Raw genomic sequence first — 23,960 nt, 5'->3', positions numbered from 1 at the left:
CACCAAAGGAGAAATCGGCACCACTTAGCCCCTAAAGCCGAAAATCCCCACCTAAAATCCCTCTGCCGAAAATCCCCTCTCCAATCTCTCTTATTCGGCCAACTCTATCTCCATATCAAATCCCTAAAATCTCTCCCCTTATCCCTCCTTAATCTATGCAATTGACTTGATCCAACTCTCCTCTTACAGAATCCACTTAGGTTCCAACACTTACCCTTCCTGCACATAAAAATAAATACTCTTATTTGCCAACACAGGGAATTGATCCCAGGTCTTCCCTTATACTCAACACACCACCTTTTTAGGAACTTAGTGGTGTCACCCTTGCCACTTTACTACAGCTCTTTTTGTGATGCATGTTACCCACAACTTTATATAAGGGCACCTAGCCAGAACCCCTAACTCCTAAGTCCAAAATTTAAAAATTCTACCGGGTTTTGGCCAACTCATGGGCCTTCCATAAGCCCATTTACATACCCAAATTATGAATTCCATAATCACATACCAAATTTTAGAAACTTAAAATATCAAGAATCGCGAAAAACCCGAAAATCAGGATGTTACACCCAGCCCACGTCTGACCCCGTGTAACTCCCTGACTTGGGTCACATGGCCAACCACACGTCCATGTGATCAACCCATGTGTCCTTTCAAAATGGCCTCACACGCCCGCGTGCTAGGCCGTGTGCTAGGCAGTGCCAAACTTGTAGGGTATACTGACTTATGCAACACGATCAAGTTACACGCCTTTGTGCTGGGTCATGTGAAGCATACTGGCTTGATTTCTAATTACACAGTAAGGGACACACAGCTTTGTAACCTGACCATGTGTCACACACGGCTGAGACACATGCCCGCATCTCTGCTTGTGTGGACAAAAATAGACTATTTACCAAGCCATTATGCCACCCAATTTGGGATACACCTACACCAAACAAAATGGCACCAAAACATGACATAATTAAACATTCAAATCAACTCCAACCAATCTTAAACCATACCATTTCAATACCAACAAATACAAAACACACCAATTCCACAATATACCATTCAAATTCTTACTAAACCTCACTTTTACAAATTATCAATATAACCACTTTCAAATATGCATTATTTGCCTAGATTCACTAGCATATCAACATTCAAAACTCAACCATTTGATATCTATAATACCTAGTCATAACAAGCATCTTCTATCAATATTGAACTACACATTAAAAGACCAATTACACATATATATACATTGTAACAGCCCGGTTTTAGCTAAATCGGAACAGTAGTTCCAGGACCACAAATCCAAGGTTAAAAAATTATTTTAATATTATTTTTTGTGTTTACAGTATATGAATATATATGTGTGAAAATTTCGTGAGTTAATTTTATTGTTTAACAGCTCAATTTGAGAAAAATGACTAAATCGCGTAAAATGCAAAAGTTACATTCTATTTTATAAAGGTGTCTAATTGCCATGGCTTATTAAATGTGAAGTACTTATGTTGTAAATAGACCATGGATAGTGGAATTTGACATGAATAGCCATCCATTATGTGTTTTTAAATGTTATTAAATAAGGTCATTTTAGTAATTGGTTAAATAAATCATAATTAAACAAAACCAAAGTTAAAATGTGTTCATCTTTTCCATTTTCAACCGAAAAACAAAATAAAATAAGGGTTTTCAGAGCTTTTAAGGTTCGGCCATTGTTCATCTTGATTAATGTATGATTTTTGTTCGGTCTTTGATGATTTTGAGTACTAACTAGCCCATGCCTCAATGTTTGAAAGTGTTAATGATTTTGAAAGTTGTCATTGATGAATTCATGTGTTCTTGAATGTTTGATGATGGAAAATGAGTATTTTTTGATAGATTATCATGTTTTGTAACATGATTTTTAGTGAAATTGCATAAAAGGGACTAATTTGTAAAAAGTATAAAATGTGTGGAAATGTGTGAAATATTAATAAATATGGGCTGTTATGAAGCCTATAGATATTTGGCTAGCTTGGGTTTAGTTGAAATTGTTGCAAATTGTGTTTTTTATGAAATATAGACTAAATTGAAAAAATGTGAAATTATAGGGCTAATTTGTAAAATATCCCAAATTGTGTGTTTTAGATGAAATTGAATGAATTGAGGAATAAAAGATTTAATTTTGAATTTATATAGCTCAAGAACGAAAGAAATTGGATTTAGATTGAGGGAAATCAAAAGTTATCGAATAGTCGATCCGGTTCCTCTATTCTGACTACGAGGTAAGTTTATATGCAAATAAATGTCTTTAAATTGAATTACATGTGTTTACTTCTCATGGAGATGTTATAAATGTTGAACGAGCATTTACGAGCAAGAATCGACGAAATTACGATATCTGAAAGTCTGGTACAAACCTCTGGAATAGTATAGGATACGAATATCATGACATTAGGTTTCTGAGATGTGATTACATGTAAGACCATGTTTGGGACATTGGAATTGTATTGTGATTACATGTACCATGTCTGAGACATTGGCATCATTAATTAATTACGCGTAAGACCCTGTCTGGGACAGTGGCATCGATATGTAATAATGTGTAAGACCATATATGAGATATGGCATTGTATGAGCTTATGTGATTTTCGAGTATCCTTAATGATTCCAAATGGTTCAACGGGCAAAGTCAAGTTGGGAAAGAGTATGTGAATGAGCTAAGTGACTTAGATATGCACGAAATTCATATGAGTATTGAAAAGGGGAAATATTTGATGAACTCGATTAAGACATTGAATATATGTTCAATGAGAAAGGGTTGTGAATTTGAATGTGATTAGCAATGTTTAGCAATTTGAATTGATATGCAAATATCCATGTGTTGACTTTGTTTGTATATGGCTTACTAAGCTTTTGAAGCTTACTTTGTGTGTTCTTTCCCTATTTTATAGATTATCGAAGCTAGCTCGGACTCGGGGAACTTCGATAAACATCATCACACTATCGATCATCTCATTGGTACTTTTGAAGCTTTGTATATATGGTATATGGCATGTATACGCTATTGTTATCTTGGTATGTTTTGAGTTGTGATTATAGCCATGAGATTTGGCTTGTAAATGTTAGATTATGGCCATTTAAGTTGGCTTGAATTATATGTTTGATAAAAGATATATGTGATGTATATAATGCCTTATATGTTGACTTATTTTGGTATGTTTGCCATAGTTGTGGAAATAGATAAATAGTTGTTCATTTGGTTAGTTGTTAATGCTTGAAAGATGATGTGTTGTGGCTTGATTATAAGATGTTGTGATGGAATGTTTTGTGATATTAAAATTGTAACACCCCAAACCCAGCTTAGACGTTATGGCCGAATCTAGTAATGTCACATGAGAGTGTTTTTGGAAAACCCTTTTCACTACGTGAAAACCGTTCCAGTTATTATTTTTAATTTATTCTAGAGTCATATTTCAAATCGTGGAAGCTTTCAAAACCAATTTAATTTACAAAAAACCTTAGTTATTTCGAGAAAACCATTCTATAGCTTTGCAGTTCTAAAATCTGAATTCACAGTTCAAATCCTAAATCAAAACTGAAAGTCCAAGTCCAAGATTACCTCCAAAATTCTCAAAATAATTAAGAAGGAACAAAATAAAATGTTTAAACTATAAAACCCATAAGTGGAAAGCTGGGGTCACCATCGAGTCCTCCGCTGCACCAATCCAACTACTTCTAGGGATTACCTGGACAGATAAAACAGAAAAGGGTGAGTTTTGCAACTCAGTGTGTACATCCCCACAGTTCAACATGCATACAGATAGAAATCAGAAAATAGTCATACTTCGGGCCTGAGCCCTTTACAGAATCAGTGTGAGCTTTAGCCCACTCAGAAACAGAATCAGATGCATATATAAAGTTAGGCCTTACCAGATTCAGGCTAAATCATAATAGGAGCCTGAGTTAACACCGTCTTGAGCTTATCAAAGCTCTCTTGCTCTGCATCAGTCCAAATGAAAGGAACTCTTTTACGCAAAAGCTTAGTCAATAGAGCTGTGATCAAGGAGAACCCCTCTACGAACCATCTATAATATCCTGCCAGCCCTAGAAAATTGCAAACCTCAGACACATACTTCGGCTGTTTCCAATCCAACACAGCCTCAACCTTACGAGGGTCCACTCTAATCCCTTCTGCAGAAACTACATGTCCCAGAAATGTCACTTCTCGAAGCCAGAATTCACACTTACTGAACTTCATATACAGCTGCTTCTCACGAAGAATCTACAGTACCACTTGCAAATGCATATCGTGCTCATCCTCGGTCTTAAAATATACCAAGATGTCATCGATGGACACTACCACAAACTGATCTAAGTAGTGCTGGAACACTCGATTCACCAAGTCCATGAATGTCGCTGGTGCATTAATCAACCCAAAGGGCATAACTAGGAACTCGTAATGTTCATATCGAGTATTAAATGTCGTCTTATTCACATCGGCCTCCTTTACTCTCAACTGATGGTAACCTGACTACAGATCAATCTTAGAGAACATTGAAGCCCCTCTGAACTGATCGAATAAGTCGTCTATCCTCTGAAGTGGATACTTATTCTTGATCGTTAATTTATTCAACTGACGGTAATCGATACACATCCTCATTGTATCGTCCTTTTTCTTTACGAACAGAACAAGTGCTCCACACGGAGACACACTGGGCCGAATAAATCCACAATCCAACAACTCTTGTACTTGAGCCTTAAGTTCATTCAGCTCCTTCTGTGCCATAAGATAAGGGGCGATAGACACCGATGCTGTACCAAGAATCAACTCGATACTAAATTCTACCTCTCGGCTCGGAGGCAATCTCGGTAGTTCCTCTGGAAATACATATGGAAAGTCCCTCACAGTTCTGATATCCTTAATCAAAGAGTCCACAGAATTAGAAACACTGATGTAGGCCAGATATGCCTCACATCCTTTCCTCACTAACTTTTCTGCTGCCAACGCAGAAATCACATTAGTTAGATAATCTCGTTGTTCTCCAATTACAACTACTTCGTTATCCTCCTCGGTCCTCAGAACCATCCTTTTCGTCGCACAGTCCAGACTCACTCGACTTAAACCAGTCCATGCCCAAAATTATGTCAACTCCCCAAACGGAAGCTCCATCAGATCAGCCAGAAATACCGTCCATTGGACTTCCAAATAAACATCCTTAAATAATTTACTAACTCCAATAGACTGCCCCAACGGACTCAGTATCTCACTCGAAGTGCTCTCAGACGGTAACCCCAAGGTCTCAAACACGGTACTAGCTACATAACAGTGTGTAAAACCTATGTCTATCAATGCAAAGTACAGTACATTAAAAAATTAAAAACGTACCCGTAATGACGTCTAGAGCATCTCCATCCTCACGGCAATGAGTAGCGTAAACCAAAGCAGGTTGCCTCGCCTCAGTCGACCCAGCACCTCTGTTCGGTGTTCTCTGCCCTCAGCCTAAACCATTACCACCCCTGGCCTGTCCTCGGCCCTTAGGTGGCTGCTGAACCTCCCTCGACGACTGTGCAGTCTTATTAACTGGAGCTTGCATTTGATTAGCTCTCAACGGACAGTCCTTAACTCGATGCTCAGTAGAACCACATCTAAGACAAGCCTCAGTAGTCCTCCAATACTCGCCCGGATGACGCCTATTATAGAGCTGGCAGATCTCCACCCTCATCGATGCAACAATAGGCCCAACCCCCACGGGCCCATCAGATCTGACCTTTTTCCTAGGCCTCATCCCAGTATTCGAAGGCTCAGAATCTCTCTTAGCCTTCCCTCTGTCTCGATTTTGGGGCTCAGCGCGCTTAACTTTATCAGCAATCTTAGCTTTCTCCACCACTACAGAGAAATCCCGCTCCCTCTGAGGAGCTATCAGAACCCAAAGACTGTCTCGAAGACCATCTTCAAACCGAACACAGTCCTCATACTCGGTTGCCACCATGCCTCGCACATAGCTGCTTAACCTCAGAAACTCAGCCTCATACTCAGCTACTGAACGATCTCCCTGAGTGAGATTCAGGAACTCACGTCGTCTCGCATCAGTATAACTGGCTCCCACATACTTACTCTAGAAAGTCATCTTAAATAGATCCCATGTCAGTCTATCGGGCTGAGTGCCCTCCTTAACCGTCAACCACCACTGATACGCTTCATTGCGAAGCAGCGATACAGCCCCTTTAATCTTTTACTTAGTAGTGAAATCCAAATCATCCATAATGTGTTCCGTAGCCTTCGTCCAGTACTCGGCCACGTTAGGAGCAACTCCAGCAATGCCCCTAAATACCTTAGTCCCATTGGACCGGAGTTGTTCCATAACCGACCCACGGCCCCCAGAACTAGTGTTGGGCCCAGCGACCCTCTCCAAAATCCGTAACATGGCTTGGGATAGTGCGTCGTCCCCAGCCGCACGATCATGAGACCTAGTCCCAGACCTAGTCTCAGTAACAGGGGATACCGGCATCTTACTAGTATCCAAATTCAGAATCGTATCAGATGCGAAGGACTCAGCTCCAGCCCCTTTACAGCCCCTACCACGGCCTCTAGTACCCCGTCCACGAGTACCACGTGCGCTCATCATATTTTCAGATTAATCTGTATTAACATTTTTATGCAAATCACTTTACAATTCCGATAATTATTAACAAATATTTTATGCAGTGAAGTTATTAGAGTATTCATGGTTTGTTGTTGCAAAGTCGTGGTTTGCTACAGTTTTTAGTTTACACTACCTAGAGTGTTTCAGTAAAGTTTACTACCTATAGTAATTTCATAGCATGTTAACAATAATTTCAGACAGATCCAAACAGAATTTCAGTATATTCTAAGCATGCTTTCATATAATTTTAAATAGAGTTTCAAAAACTTACAAGATTGGCACTGGAGACTCGATGTACCACTTATTTATCAAAAACATTTCAAAACATTTTACAAATCATTTTTTTCAAAAATCATTCTTTTTACCTCCCAAATCCATAGCCGATTTTTTGCAAACCTAGCTTTGATACCACTTAATATAACACCCCAAACCCGACCTAGACGTTATGGCCGAATCTAGCGATGTCACATGAGAGTATTTGTGGAATACCCTTTTCGCTACGTGAAAATCGTTCCAGTTATTATCTTCAATTTAGTCTAGAGTCATATTTCAAATCGCGAAAGCTTTCAAAACCAATTTAATTTACGAAAAACCTTAGTTATTTCAAGAAAACCATTCTATAGCGTTGCAGTTCTAAAATTCGAATTCACAGTTCAAATCCCAAATCAAAATCAAAAGTCCAAGTCCAACATTACCTCCAAAATTCCCAAAATAATTAAGAAAGAACGAAATAAAATGTTTAAACTATAAAACCCATAAGTGGAAAGCTGGAGTCACCATCGAGTCTTTCGCTGCACTAATCCAACTACTGCTGGGGATTACCTAGATAGATAAAACAGAAAAAAGGGTGAGTTTCGTAACTCAGTGTGTACATCCCCACAGTTCAACATGCATACAGACAGATCTCAGAAAATAGTCATACTTCGGGCCTGAGCCCTTTACAGAATCGGTGTAAGCTTTAGCCCACTCAGAAACAAAATCAGATACATATATAAAGTTGGGCCTTAGCCCATGAAGTCAGATATAGCATACAACAGATCAGATATACAAAAAAATATGCCCACAAACCCTGCACACCAACTCCGTCCAACCCAACACACCATGTAGGGATAAAATCGACCCACCTATCCTTGCATACCAAATATGGATATAATATCGACCCATCCAACTCTATACACCATAAGGTATCGCCATGCAGCACACATCATAAATATGTAGCTTAGCTGCCAGGCAATAGGCTTATGAAGCCTTTCAGATACTTCCTTTACTTCATCAAACCCAACCTAATGCAATGCAGCATACAAACATGGCATGCAAATAAACAGATTAACAGACATATACCTATATACAGATCAGAACAGATATACATGCTAACTAGCACATGTGTTAATCATACATCACAAAATCAGATCAGATCTACAGAAATTAAAGGTCTAAGTAATGCTTATCGACCCTATAACCGGTCACAGTTAACTTGGGCGACTCGTGCAACCTTATAGAAAATTTTAGAAAAATGGGCTCACACGCCCATGTGACATGCCCGTGTAGGCTCACAAGCCCATGTGACATGCCCGTGTGGGCCTACACGCCTGTGTGGCCCACACGGCCCAAATCAGCCTTGGCCGTATGGATCACACGGCTTGGCCCAAATTCCCATACACTTGTGTGGCCCATACGGCCTAATTGGTCGAGCTCGTGTCCCACACATGGCCTCGCCGATCATCACACGGTCATGTCGTGCGCTTGTGTCGCATGCGCACGGCCTGATTCATTGACCACATGGCCGTGTATCACCACACGCCTACCACAAGGGCAATCCATACACCCGTGTAGCGTCGACAGTTTACTTTTCGGCTTTCACTGAATCTTACTTTTTTTGTAATCGGAGTACACACCTGGCATCGATTCAAAGCTAACACAACCATAAACACTCCAGAACCTAATATCGAACAACACGTCCCTTAGTTAGTCACTTAAACCAAGTTTCTAAGAACGACAAATCCTGAAAGTTAACGATGTCCATACCTCTAATGATTAATGGCAGTTCCTTGCTATCTAAAGTGCCATTTTAGCAATCCACAGTGCCTAGATTATCTCCTAAACAGAAAAGGGTCTCTTAACCACTCAACAAACACAAAAATGAGACAAAAAACACCCTAACACTTACCGAATTCGCACCAAATGCAGAGATAAGTAACGATGACGAAAAAGGACCAAAAAATAATATTAAAATAAAGCAAAAATCGGTAGCAATAAGGGATTTTTGGCTGGAAAGAAAAAGAAAATAAAAAGATATGGAGAGGGGAAATTTGCAGGGAAAATTCGGTAAGGAGAGAGTGAAACGATTTGGGTTACTCCCAAATCGCTTGTTTTGCTCCCACTAAACCTCAGCTGTTGCAAACACTCAGTATCCCAAGCTAACTCAAACATTCCCACGGTATTAGTAGCAAAAATAATGCTTTCATTCAGACTCGAACCCAAGACCTCCTTCACATCCACACTCCCCTTATCTACCAGACCAGCAGGCCCATTCATAAAAGTTTTTCCAACCAATTACTTATGAGCCCTATAAACCAAGACAAGACTTCATACATATAAAAACCAAAATTTTTTCCAAGCTAAGGTTTGAACTCAGGACCTCTCACACACACCCAGAACACTTAACCACTGAAGCAGACACACAGTTGTGTCAATTAATCACAAAAGTCGAAACATAAAATTTAGGGCGTTACAAAAATAAGTGATAAAATGTTGAGAAAATGCATAGAGGAGATAAATGCAATAGTTGGTTTTGACATAATGTTTCAATAAGATTTTGGTCATGGTTTTGAGTATTGAAATGGTTGTGAATAAGATGGCATGTTTTGTGTATTAAATGGCATGTCTTGTTTGCCTTTGAATGTATATAAATGATGCAAGTTGTTGTGGTTTAGGTGTGCATGATAAAAGGATGGCAAATTGGCTTTTCAAATGGCCTATTTTTGTCCATACGGGTAGAGACACGGGTGTGTGTCTTAACCGTGTACGACACACGATAATACAGCACGGCCGTTTGTCCCCTAGGGTACCCTTCGAATTAAAGTCAGTATACCCTATAGGTTTGGCATGGCTTAGACACACGGGCATGTCTACTGGCCGTGTGTGGCACACGGGCTGGCACATGGGTATGTGGTCGGCCGTGTGACCCAAGTAACCTCCCTAGTTTTTCCACAGCCATGACACACGAGCGTGTCCTTGGTCGTGTGGTACAAGTCAGTATGAATGCCTTATTTTCACATGGCTTGTGACACAGGCGTGTCTGGTAACCGTGTGAGGCACACGGCCTATTCACACGAGCCTGTGACCTTTAAAATTTTGAAAATTTTATAAGTTTCTCAAATTTTGTGAATGTTATCGGTTTAGTCCTGAACCACTTCTAAGCATGTTTTAAGGTTTCATAAGACCTTATAAGGGACAAAGTGATTGAGATGAATGGGGTTTTTAATGATGATTGCACAAATGTATGATTTATGTTGTGGTTGGTCGGTAATGCCTCGTAACTCTATTCCGGCGATACGGGTTAGGGATGTTACATAGATGAGCAAAACATGCCAAATATAAGCCAAATCACATGGCTAAAATCACAACACACCCATCAACAATTACAAGCCAACTTCAATGGTTAAATCCATTACCAAAATATATAAAAATGACCTTAACTCCTATACATGCCATATAACCAAATACATAGATTCAGAAATACCAAAGTGATAGCTTGATGTGTGATGAGGTCTCCGACGATTCCCAAATCCAAGCTAGCTTTGATTTCACTATAAAACAAAGAAAAATAAACAATGTAAGCTATAAAGCTTATTAAGTTCGTATGGCATTAAACTCAACTTACCATATATGCACAATTTAAGCAAATAAAACATATCATAACATATCTCAAATTGATTCACCAACCTACCACATTTTCATTCACATAGTTAGATATAACTTTCATAAATTTCCTCATTTCAGTGCTTGTATGGTTCATGTACATACTTGTACTATCTTGTATCAAAATTATAATTAACCACATCTCTGATATACCTGTTGGACCATTTGGAATACTATTCGATACTCAGGAAACTCACACCCTAAGTTCTACATATATAGCCAAAGCTATCTCAATCTCATATCACATATAATGCTCACTCTCGAGCTATCAACGGGTCTGCTCACACAAGCTGATGGTCATGATAAAGCTACACGGTGTTGCTCACACAAGCTGATGAGAATCCGCAACACATGCTGGATAACTCAGCCACCAGTAGAACGTACGAACCAACACCCGGATCACATAATCCCTAATGACATGTCATTTGTAACCTAATTTATTCCTAAGGTTCAACCTAAATTTCACACTTGCTAACCGAAATTTCACACTTGTTGAATCGTCGTCGAATATATACGCAAGGTCGTATTCACAATTTATGCAATATTAAAACATTTAAAACACAATTATAACAATGCTTATTACATACGAACTTACCTCGAATGTAAAAATGACAAAATAGATCGATTAATCCAACACCTTATTTTTCCCCTGATCTAAATCTGAAATTCACTTTTCTTGATCTAAATAATATCAAATTTAGCTTATTTAATAATCAATCAATTCAATTTAGTCCAAGACACACATTATAGCAACTTTACACTTTTGCCCCTAATATTTCAACATTTATACAATTTAGTTATTATCTCATAAAAATAAAAATTCATGAAATTCAACTTCTACCCATGCTAGCCAAATTTCAATTAAGTCCCTAGCAGCCTATATTTTTCATTTATTTCACAATTTAACCACAAAATTTCAACATTTCTCAATTAAATCCCTAATAACAATTTTGACAAAATTTACTTAAAAATGTTGTTTTTCTAATAACAAGCATGCATTTTCTATCATAAAACATCAAAATACACATAGATTCATCAATGGAAAATACATAAATCTTTAACAGTTTTGCAAATTAGTCCTTAAGCTAGCTAGATTAAGCTGCAACGATATCAAAAATAGAGAAATTATTAAAAAGGGACAAAAATCATACCTAATTGAAGGAAATGAATATAGCTGAATCCCTATCCCTATTTTTTCAAGAAGAATCAGTTCGAAGAAGATGAATGAATGAATAATTTCATTTGGTTTTATTTAATTTACATTTAATAACCAAATTACAAATTTAACCTTAATGATAAACCTTTAAAATCACTTAAATAATGTCCATCTTTGTCCAATCATATTAAAAATGGAATAATTACCACATAAGGATCTCCATTATTTAATTTCATAGCCATTTAATACCTTTAGCTAATAGAACACAAGTTTTACACTTTACGCGATTTAGTCCATTTTATCAAATTAATCACTCAAACGATAAAATTTCTTAGCGAAATTTTCACACAATCATCTTATCATACTGTAAACATTAAAATAATAATAAAATAATTATTTTGACTTCAGATTTGTGGTTCTGAAATCACTGTTTTGATTTAACTAAAAATGGGTTGTTACATTTCATCTTCTCTGCTAGTCTTTGTTATCATTGAAGAAAACCAAGAGAGTTCACTATCGTTAACAAATGTGTTGTCTATTAAGCTTAAAAGATCTTCTGTCCTAGTTGTTCGCTAGTAAACTCTTAACCCTTCCTTTAAGATTTACCACATATAAAGAACTTGTTGTTTGAGTGGCTTTGTAGGATTTTCATTTGGATACTAGATAGGAAGAAAACTTCTCTCCAGAAATTGCTTATATGTCTACAGGTTCCTTTTATTTCATAAATTTTTGGGGGTTTTTTTATATTTAAAGAAGTCATTTTATTGTTTTAGCTAAAGAAATGGGAGAATGTCTCAGTACCAAAGGGAAGGAACCCGTAAAGTAGATAAAGCTCTGAGTAAAAGATTCTGGTGAGTTCCTTCGTACCTTAAGTCTAGTATCTATGTTATTTTTTTTGACCTTTATCACTGTATAGCCAGGAAAGTGGCATTGTCCTTTGGCTCTGGTGTTCTTGTCTAAGGAAATGTGTTCAAAGAGTCAGTGCATGCAAGGGTATAAATTTTTAAACAAACCTAAAATTCTAGTATATACATTGCGTAAATACTCATTCCTTGGTGCTCAAGCTCTGTATCCAGGCTAGTGTAAGGAGGAAACTGATGGATTTTGTGTATGATAATGGAAAAAGACATAGGATATGTTTGGCCTCCGGTATGGCACTCTGGTGCAAACAATGACTGGTGAAAATCCGACCTTGTGGGGGAACACGTGTGTGTTCGAAAATAAAGGGAATGTTAGGAGGGTACGGAGGTGATGACTGATAAATAGCTCTGATGTGCGGTATGCAGATCATAAAATATGATTATTCGGAGCTAGGATTAGAAGCTAGCACAAGGAAGGGAGTAAGTGGGAAAAAGGGTGAATGTGTGTAAAATAAGCAATGCATGTTGCATGAAATGTAAACAGTAAGCCTGACAGCTATAAATGGGTAGTCTGTGTAAGTGGCATACATGCGGAATAGTTGTGCTTGTGCCCGTTGGAACGACGGAAATGTGCAAGTGTACACAATCACAACAAGTAATAAATTGACAAGTAAATGTCGAGTTATCGTAGCCACAGGGACTATGAAAAGAATTATTTATGAATGCAATTTAAAAGACTTTGGTGAAGAAAAAATATTTTGTTTTGAAAAGGGTGATTAAGAAAAATAAAATTTTAAACTAAATAAGAATAAAAGTTCTAATGCACGATTTCAAAATATGATTTAATCAAGATGACATAATTGTATTGATTTAATTACATTTCTTTAACTTAGAATTATTAAACTCATGTTTATGTTGTTACGAATAAATTCACAACAACTCGGTAATTTGTTAACTTACGAACACACTCACCTACACAAATCCATTCATCTTTTAACATATCCCTATGTTAATTCAAACGATTAAACATATTTTAATAAGCAAACATGTTATTGCACATACATACTCATTAAATTGAACTAATCTCTTGCATATCCCCATGTCAATTCAAACGATTAGTTAAATCTAATAAGCACATAAAAGACTATGTGAGGTAACAAGGTATCCTTACCTTGAAATAGTTTAATCACAATAATCTTGCAAGTTATGCAAGGCAAGTGTATTGCCAGATACATTGCTAATTTAACCTTTAGCTACCTTAGAAGAATAAACAAGCACTGACTAAGTATTTCAATTTGTTTAAATAATTAATTCATTAGTTACCTCACAATCATAATGCAAGAATAACTTAGGCATGATTTTACTTAAGCAAGCATTTTACCAATGGCTATAACAGCATAAACACAATTTTAATAATTTAAGCGGATGAAATGCAATCAAACCAATACGAATTAAATTCAAGATAAGCTAATTAAATTAACCATTCCAACAACATAAATATTCATAGATATGTTCATGATAACAACACCAAAAATTAAAGAGATAGGGTACAAGAATCAAATCCGGTGTTTCTCCGTGGTTTGACTAGTTTGCTCTATCTTCATTCTCTATTGCCCTCGCCGATCAAGGCTGCTATGAACACTTCAATGTTGCTCCAAAATGGCTGAAGAAGAACCCTTTCTCAAGGGGAGAAATCGGCACAAGAGCAAGGGACTTGGAATGGGAAAATGAGAGGAGAAAGTGAGAGAGGAGAGAAGAGATATGAATGAATGAGGGATGCTTTGAATGATCAGCCAAGGGGGTTTTTATAGCTGAATGCGGAAGCTAAAATTTACTAAAAATAGCAGCCAAAGAGCCACCCCTTGGCCGACCATCTATGTGGCAAAGTTGATGGCTTCAACTTTGCTAAATTTGGCTTGGGGCAAATCTTCAAAGCCATCAATTGTGGAGGGGCTGATTTGCAATTTGAACAGGTCTTCAAGGGTTCTTTGTAGCATAAATAGTCATCTAATGAGCTGAATTGGGTCAGCACTTGGACGGTTTTGGGTTGTCCTCTCCTTGGCCTGTTCGGTTCACTCAGTTTGGTTCAATCGGACCATTTTTTTATAATTAATTAATAATAATTTATTAACCCAAATAAACTTGGATATAAATTAAAATTAATTATATTATGATTTAATACATATAATTTTGGACCGTCTTAGGCTAGAAATTAATTCGCCTCGATACTTCAAATTGGTTCTCGGTTTTGTGCTTCTGGCAGTGTCTGCCGAGCCATTTTTCACCCTTTGTGCAAATCTATCTAAAATAACCAAAATTCATCAAAAATAATTATAAAATTAACTAAATTTCAAAATGTTCATATTTTAAGTGCACTTTTTAAAATATAAAAATTAATTATTTTTTTACAAGAATTTAACTGAATTCGCATGAATTTAAGTTAAAAAAGGTATGAAAAAGTGTGTAAATTTTTGTGTTTCCACACCCTCAAACTTAATTCATTACTCGTCCTGAGTAATGCACAAATTTTGAAAAGAATTTATTGGAAACACCTTTGAAAAATTCCTTCATAACAATATTTTTCTCAAAATTATGAATTTGATATACTTATGCTCAAAGACAAGAAATTTGATAGTTATGCTACTTAAGTATACATATCGTTCAAATTAATCTCAACAACTATTATGATAGAAAAAATTAGACTAAATGCTTTCTAATAAAGTCATGCTAACCCTTACCAATTTAATTTTATTCCTTTATTCAAGACTAAGCTGCAATCATTAAGTTTAACTTGTGCCTTCATATGTTGAACGTAGCAATTTCTCTCCACTAATGTAGGTAGCATTGGAACTTTGAATCAATAGGTCTTTAACAAGGTTGTAACGTGGATGGGCTTAGGGGTAGGTAAAAGATAGATAAATTTAGGCTCTTAAACCCTAGATTTAGCTTCAATCAGACCTTCGAAATAATTACCTTCAATACATCAACTTTCTTTGCTTTCACATTCTCTTCATCTTATTTTAAGAACTCATGCTCTCTTTTTTTTTTAATTCGAGCATTTTGCTGAATGTACCTCAATTTTAGAGCATTCGATACTTCTTTTCAACTCCCCCAAACTTATTTTTAAAGAATACTTTGAATAGTACTGAGTCTAGTGTTTGAGACAATTTTAAGATAGTTAAGAGAGAAGTGATGGCTAAATTTGCAAGGGTGCAAATAAAATTCGGTCATATAGTCTCAAAGTTGGGTTTCAAAGGACAAAAATTTCATCATGGATGGATTGAAAGGCTCAAACAGTCCAAACAAAAGGTGCCTAAATCATTTCCAATGTTCCATGCTTCCTAGGATTTCACCTCAAGAAACTACTAAGTCAATTCTAAAGACTTAAACTTTCATGCATGCCTAACTTTCGTAAGGAACTAAAAATTTATGGTATGATTTGCATGCTTTATTAGAAATACATTCATATCATTATTAAGCTAAACAATAATTTATTAAAATAATAGAACTTTATTTATACTGAAGTTTAGATACTTCACAAATTTTCAAATGATTGAACAAAATATATCCTAATCATAATTAAAAGAAAAATTTATTTTGAGAGGAAATAATTCAAATTCAATTTTTCAGTCCCCTTACTTAAGATGACAATGTTCTCATTGCTTAAAGTGAATAGATACTATACACCAGGTAGGATTTTAGAAAAGAGGAGGTGAGTCAAATTAACTGCTTAAGTACCAAGCTCTCTCTAGGTCCAATCCTAGACATGTATATACCTATTGCCACACTTTATACTTTAGGACTTGTTCATTATTCATGATTTCCATCTCTTGCTTCATTATGTGAAAAATAAAAATTTCTACTTAAACTTAATCCTAAAATGACCTAAGAATAGAAATAAAATAAGGTTAAGATCCCCCATTTTATTTATTTGCAAACCCTTCCGAATTTGAATCATCTTTTGTTCCATCATTATTTCCTTTGCATGAATCGCTCCACTCCTTCTTTGATAATGGACTCTATGGTTCAAATATAAAATCTGGAAATTCAGGCACAAAAATAAATGAGTCATTGTAAAATTTCTTAAGAGCACTTCTCATCGAGTCATCCCTTATTTTTGAGTATCTCTAGTAAGCTTGTTGCTGTCATTGCATATGTTGCATTATGTCCATCAACTTTGAAAGATCATCACAAAGATCTTGGCTAGGCGGTTGAGCTCTGAACATTGATGTTTTGTCATCAGGTTCAACTTCAGATTCCATTGGTTCCACCTTATCCGAGACTTCAGCCGATTGCATTGGCTCGGTCTCTATGGGATCTTCTTCTTCAAGATCCTCACTTTCTTCAGTTCGTTGCAATAGAACAGAATCTCCAGCTATTCGGTAGAGGTCCCAATCTATGATTGTGCCTTGGCTATACCCTGTCTTCTTTACGTTTGCAAGAATTTTAGCTTTCAAGCACAGAATTCTTATCGTAAAGGGAAAGTAGGCTGGGCCAGAATGTCTAACGGCACAATTTCACACTTCTCTCAGGATGATTTTTCCTACATCAATGGTCTTTCTAGTTAAAATCAAGTATAATAAGACCATTCTCTCTAATGAAATCATAGTTCCATGTGAACTAGGCATAAGGCTGAAACGGATGAAATACAACCATAAATTTCCGAGTGGTGTTAAGTACTCTCTTCGACAAGTGTGGATTCCTTTCTTTGACACAGTCCACTTCGAACCTGGAACTGTAAGTTCCTCGAGAATTTCTTGCAAATTTTCAGGCTCTATATTGCTCATCAAGGAAGAATATTTGTCGTTTTCGAAATCAGGCAATTCAAAGAACTCATTAATAGCGTTTGAAGTTATTGGTACCTTGATTCCGCGAATTGGAACTTCTGTCAACTCGCTTGAGGTTAAATTCACATAGAATTTGCAAGCTAGTTCCTTATCCACACTAGGTCTCTTCTCACAAACAATTCCCAATTGAGGGTTTCAGCAACTTGACGAATGCGTGCCATAAAGTCTTTGTAGTTGCTCTATTTCAATGTAAAGCCTTTCTCTAGATGCATCTGTTGATTTTTGAATATACTCTCGTATCTTGTTTTGGCTTCTTCACAATGGAACTTGTTTTGTGTTTCATCAATTTGGGTGCAGGCACGAGTTCTCTTGCGAGGCATGAGTAACCTGAAAAAGATGGGAAAAATTATTTTCTCAAAAATTTAATTAAATAAAAATTATTAATGATTCAATAAATTGAAAAAAATAATTAAATAAAATTAAAATTTAGGAGAAAAATTTGTCTTACCACCCTCTCTATAAAAATTAAGAACTCTTAAAAATAATTAATGAACAAAATAGGTCAATTTAGGGTAGGTTGAAGGGTTATTGGCTAAGGATATTGGTGCGGGGCTAGTCCAAGTAATGGGGCTGATGTGCCGCACGGATGCTGGGCAGCAAGTAGACTCGTCGAGTAGGAGCAAGGAGCGGCACAACATGGCGTGATGAGTTGCACGGCAACAGCGAGGCATAGCGTGGGCGTCGTAAAGCTGGAATGAGGAGCAAAGGCGCCAAGGTGCTTGAACTGGCGAGTCTTGGAGCTGGACATGCTTGAGTGCAACGACAAGGAGCAGCTACTGGGTGCGCACGGTGTGAGCTGTTGGCCGAATGGCTGTCGGGCGGTGTAGTGGCTGAGGGGGTTTGGGGCACTAGGTGATTGTGTATTTGGTGGGAATGGAGTTTGAGTGGTGAATGAAGGAGAAGGTTGGTGGTGTTTATAGTGAGAGTAGTAGGAATTAAAGTAGAATTCTTAATAATTTAACAAATAAAAAATCTAATTCTAATTCTACTCAAAGTTAACAACAATTAATAATCAAGTATATGCATATTAAATTATTAATGCTATTAATTTATTTAAACAAAATGAAATATGATTAAAACTAATCCTAATTCTATGCTAAATTGATAAAATTAATATACAAATTATAATAGATATAATTATATATTAAAGATTATCTTATTATTATTATTATTTGAAAAAACTTATCAAATAAAATATAATTAAATTAACACTAATCCTAACTATATATAAAGTTGATAATAATTAATATGTATTATAATAGATATAATTTTATATTAATAATTATCATTTTTTTATTAAACTAAAACATTCATTGTAGAAGCCTTTTGAAAATATTTACAAAAGAGGCATCTAATTTTTATTTTTTTAAAAGAGCAACCAAAATTTGAAAATAATTCAATTAAGTCACTAGACTTAATGAAAATTTGAAATTGAATTGCAATTTAAAATTTGGATCAAAATTGACCCTTTTATTTGAAAAACCAAAAATTTATTTTGTCATTTAGGGAATAATTTCTCAGAGAATTATGTAAAAATCAATTCCTAGGAAAGATTGGAGGGGTCACAAGTGATCCTGCTTAAGTTCTAATCTCCTAGATAGAATTTATTTAAACATACTAATCCCGAAAATATACCCTAAATCATTTATTGAAAAGGAAAATAAGAAAATTTAAACATCCGATAAAATGAACGAAATTTGATTCCGTTCAGTCTTATCTCCCCAGTAATGTTTCAAACGCTGAGCATTAACTTGAAATTATCTCCCTTACTTTGGAGTTCAACAATTCCGTATGGATAGAAGCGATGAAATTTAGTTTACCTGGGAAGACCCTTATTCTAGAATTCAATAACAAGACTTCCTGACCTGCTTCAAATTCTCGAGCTCGAATGTGCTTATCATGCCATTTCTTAAGTCTCTCCTTGAGTAATTTGGCATTTCGTATGAGAACATTTGGAATTCCTCTAGCTCATTGAGTTGGAGCATCTGTTTCTCTTTAGCAAGCTTAAGATCCAAGTTGAGTTGTCGAAGGGCCTAGTAAGCTTTCTGCTCTAACTCCAAAGGCAGAGGACAGGCTTTCCCAAAGACCAACCTGTAGGGTGACATCCCTAAAGGTGTCTTGTTTGCTATTCTGTAAGCCCATAAAGCATCATCCAGTCTTTTGGACCAATCTCGTCGGTTTGGGCAAACTTCCTCTCAAGTATGCCTTTGATCTCTTTGTTCGCCAGTTCAACTTGCCCATTCGTCTGCGGATGGTAAGCTGTAGCGACCTTGTGTTTCACTCCATGTTTATCTAATAACCATTTCAACCACTTGTTCACAAAATGGGACCCTTCATCGCTAATAATAGCTCTTGGGGTTCCAAACCTTGTAAACACATGTTTCTGCACAAACTTCATCACAACCTTAGGATCATTTGTCGGATAAGCTTCAGCCTTGACCCACTTAGACACATAGTCTACTACTACCAATACATACTTGTGACCAAAGGATGGAGGAAAAGGACCAAGAAATCAATACCCCAAAGATCGAACAATTCTACCTCAATGATGTTTGTTCGAGGCATCTCATTTCTATTGGTGACATTTCCAACCCTTTGACATCAATCACAACTCTTTACATAAGCATATGCGTCCTTGAATAGTGTTTTCCAAAAGAATCCGGCTTGCAATACTTTGGTCGCAATACGAGTACCTCCGAAGTGTCCCCCACTTAGAGCTGAGTGACAATGGTATAGAATCTTTTATGCTTCTTCTTTTTCCATGCATCTTCTGATCATTTGATCTGTGCACTTTTTAAACAAAAATGGCTCTTCCCAGAAATAGTACTTCACATCGTGAAGAAAATTTTTCCTTTGATGATACATCTTATCAATCGGAATTAAACCACAAGCTAAGAAGTTAGCAATATCAATAAACCAAGGGGTATTATGGACATGATTTACCTTCAGTATGTGTTCATTTGGAAACGTCTCTCGAATTGGTATAAGATGAGAGTTCCCTTCTTGCGGCTCCAGTCTAGACAAATGGTCTGCTACTTGGTTTTCCACTCCCTTTTGATCTTGAATTTCTAGATCGAACTCTTGAAGTAGAAGTATCCACCGGATCAGTCTCGGCTTAGCATCTTTCTTAGCAAGTAAATACTTAATTGTAGAGTAGTCCGTCTAGACAGTCACCTTGGTACCTACAAGATAAGATCGAAACTTGTCAAAAGTAAACACAATAGCAAATAACTCTTTTTCTATTACTGTATAATTCAGTTGAGCTCCTGTTAGAGTTCAACTTGCGTAGTAGATGGAATAAAAAACTTTGTTCCTTCGCTGACCCATGACAACTCCTATCACGAAGTCACTTGCGTCACACATCAATTTGAATGCCAATCCTAGTTTGTTGTGACAATTATAGGTGTCGTAACTAACCGACTCTTCAAATATTTGAAAGCTCTTAAGCACTTTTCATCAAATATGAATGTCGTGTCCTTCTCCAATAATTTGCATAAAGGTTTAGCAATTTTGGAGAAGTCATTGATAAATCTTCGATAGAAATCGACGTGACCTAAAAAGCTCCTAACACCCTTTACAGATGTTGGAAGTGGGAGTTTCTCAATAACATCTACCTTTGCTTCATCAACCTCTATTCCATGTCTTGTTATCCGATGCCTTAGAACAATACCTTCTCATACCATGAAATGGAACTTTTCCCAATTGAGTACTAGGTTTGTTTCTTCGCATCGCCTTAATACCTTCGTTAGATTGGCTAAGCAATCATCATAAGTATCTTCAAATATTGAAAAATCATCCATAAAAACTTCCAAATACTTCTCAACTATGTCAGTAAAAATAGACATCATACATCTTTGAAATGTAGTAGGTGCATTACATAAACCAAATGGCATGCGTCTAAATGAAAATGTACCGTACGGACAGGTGAATGTTGTCTTGTGTTGATCTTTCGCTGCTACTATAATCTGATTATACCCCGAGTATCCATCGAGAAAACAGTAATAGTCTCGCCCCGCGAGTCTATCCAGCATCTGGTCTAAGAACGGCAGAGGAAAGTGATCTTTCCTAGTTGCCTTGTTCAGCTTCCGATAACCGATGCAAATTCTCCATCCCATAACTGCTCTAGTTGGTATCAACTCGTTATTCTCGTTTTCAATAACCATGATACCTCCTTTCTTTGGCACGTACTGGACCGGACTTACCTATGAACTATCTGAAATAAGGTAGATTATACCTGCATCTAACCACTTGATGATTTCTTTCTTTACTACGTTCTTCATGATGGGGTTCAGTCTTCATTGTCCTTCAATCATCTCTTTTCTGCCATCTTCCAAGATAATCTTGTGCATGCATACAGATGGATTAATACCGCAAATATCGACTATGGTTCATCCGATAGCCTTCTTAAATTGTTTCAACACTAGGATGAGTTTCTCTTCTTCCTCAGTAGTTAATTCTGCTAAAACAATCACAAGCAGAGTAGAAGCGTTACCTAAATAAACATATTTCAAATGTGAAGGTAGTACCTTGAGTTCTAATTTAGGTGGCTCTTCGATTGACGCTTTTGGTTGTGCATAATCCCTTTTCTCTAATTCCAAAGATTCAAAACGGGATTGTGGATTAAATCCCTTTTGATTAGCTTCTAACAACGCTAAGTATTTATCCTCCTCATCATCATTCAAAGGATCTGATGTCAAAATTTGTTCGAATGGATCCTCAACATAGTTGAGCTCCTTCTCTATTATTAAATCCTCTAAATCAGATACTTCAGAACAATCATCAATTGTGTCAGGAAATTGCATAGACTTAAAAACGTTAAATGTTACCTGATCATCCTGAACAAGCATAGTAAGCTCGCCCTTCTACACATCAATAAGGGTCCTTCCAATTGCTAAGAATGGTCTTCTTAGGATAATTGGCATTTCTTTGTCTGCTTCAAAGTCTAGAATAACAAAATCAGCAGGAAAGATAAATTTATCTACACGTACCAATACATTCTCGATTTTTCCTTCTGGATGTGCTAAAGATCGATCTTCTAATTGAAGTGTAACCGTAGTAGGTCTAACTTTACCTATCCCCAACTTCCTAAATATTGACATAGACATCAAGTTAATACTTACACCTAATTCACATAATGCCTTACCACAATATGTTGCTCCAATGTTGCAAGGTATGGTAAAACATCCAAGATCCTTCAACTTTGGGGATAGTTTTTCTTGAAGATATGCACTACATTCCTTCGTTAGAGCTACCGTCTCAAATTCTCCAAATCTTTGTTTTCTGGACAGGATATCCTTCATGAATTTGATGTAGTTCGACATTTGTTCAAGTGCTTCAACCAACAGGATGTTGATATGAAGTTGCTTGAGTATGTCTAGGAATTTCTTGAATTGATTCCCCTGCTTCTGTTTTTGAAGTCTTCGAGGGTAGGGTGGTGGTGGTTTCTTTACTGGAACTGGTTGATTCGCCTTCTGTGCAATTGTGCATCTAACGGAGTTATTAGTTGATTAGAATTAACTGGTTCTAAAATTACCTTGTTGGGTTTTACAGATTCTGGTTCTTGTGAAACTGGAATTTCAACACTCGGTTGAACTTTCTCTAAATCTTGAGCGTCAGCTTGCTCCTTTTCAACTTCGATGGTGTTAGGCTCTAATTTCTTTCCACTCCTCAATGTCAATGCTTTACAGTGTTCCTTACCTGGATTTCTCGTATTCTCTATATCACTAGGTAAAGCACCTTGTTGTTGGTTCCTGAGTTCAGTTGCAAGCTGGCCCATTTGGTTTTCCGGGTTTTTCAACGTAGCTACTTGGCTTTGGATTAAGGCATCATTCTTGGCCATGTATGCCTTCAACAGATTTTCTAAGCCATTAGATGGTTTAGCTTGGGTTGGTTTCTGAACTTGTTGGGGAAAACTAGGTGGCTGGGTCGATCTAGGTTAGGCGTAAGTATTACTGGTTCCAACCCCTTGGTTACTCCATGAATAATTTGGGTGGTTTCGCCATGATGGGTTATAAAAATTGGATTGCAGTCCTTGCCTTCCTCGATTTTGGTTCTGGTTACCTATGTAGCACATGGATTCTGGGTTTGATGGACATTCTTCGAAAAATGTCCTTCCCCACAATAGAGACAGGCTATATTTTCAAATTGGGTTGGTGGCTGTGCTGCAAAACTATTACACCCATTAGTAGTAAGATTTTTTTAACATTGAGGATATTGATGATACCTGAGATACGAGTGAAGTAAGAGCGTCTACTTCATGTATTCCGGTAACTCGTCTTCCTGACGCTGCTCGATTGGTTGGCCATTGGTAATTGTTGCTGGCAATCCTCTCAATGATTTTATAAGCCTTATTATAAGACTTAGAAAGGAGAGCACCGTTAGCAGAAGCGTTCACTACTATCCTCGTGTGAACATTGAGACCATTATAAAATGTCTCAAGTTGGATGCAATGTGGGATTCCATGATGAGGGCACTTCCGTAATAACTCTTTGTACCTTTCCCATGCCTTATACAAGGACTCATTACCCATTTGTTGGAAAGCAGTGATCTCATTCCTCAACTT

General features: G+C 36.8%; 1 protein-coding gene and 1 non-coding gene across 2 annotated transcripts; one reads left to right on the top strand and one right to left on the bottom strand.

Annotated features, from left to right (window-relative positions):
- Nucleotides 1–5,110: 5,110 nt before the first annotated feature.
- Nucleotides 5,111–6,596, bottom strand: LOC108451088 (uncharacterized). The gene is made up of 3 exons (XM_017748820.1): nucleotides 6,451–6,596; nucleotides 5,483–6,066; nucleotides 5,111–5,313 (listed from the first exon to the last, which is right to left on the bottom strand). The coding sequence occupies exons 1-3, from the start codon at nucleotides 6,594–6,596 to the stop codon at nucleotides 5,111–5,113; spliced, it is 933 nt and encodes a 310-aa protein (XP_017604309.1).
- A 17,257-nt stretch (nucleotides 6,597–23,853) lies between these two features.
- Nucleotides 23,854–23,960, top strand: LOC128281005 (small nucleolar RNA R71). The gene has a single exon (XR_008271222.1). It is a non-coding gene; the product is annotated as a small nucleolar RNA R71 (small nucleolar RNA).

The sequence above is a fragment of the Gossypium arboreum genome, chromosome 9, assembly GCF_025698485.1.
Source record: "Gossypium arboreum isolate Shixiya-1 chromosome 9, ASM2569848v2, whole genome shotgun sequence".
NCBI classification, from domain to species: Eukaryota; Viridiplantae; Streptophyta; class Magnoliopsida; order Malvales; family Malvaceae; genus Gossypium; species Gossypium arboreum.
The sequence above is the reverse complement of the archived record's forward strand: the minus strand, read 5'-3'. Positions and strand labels throughout refer to the sequence as shown.

Coding starts and splice junctions, on each gene's coding strand:
- LOC108451088 (XM_017748820.1), bottom strand. CDS start 6,596: ATGATGAGCGCACGTGGTACTCGTGGACGGGGTACTAGAGGCCGTGGT. Junction 6,067..6,450: donor TCCCCTGTTACTGAGACTAG/GTCTGGGACTAG, acceptor TGTGGGAGCCAG/TTATACTGATGCGAGACGAC. Junction 5,314..5,482: donor CCGAGGACAGGCCAGGGGTG/GTAATGGTTTAG, acceptor TTGCATTGATAG/ACATAGGTTTTACACACTGT.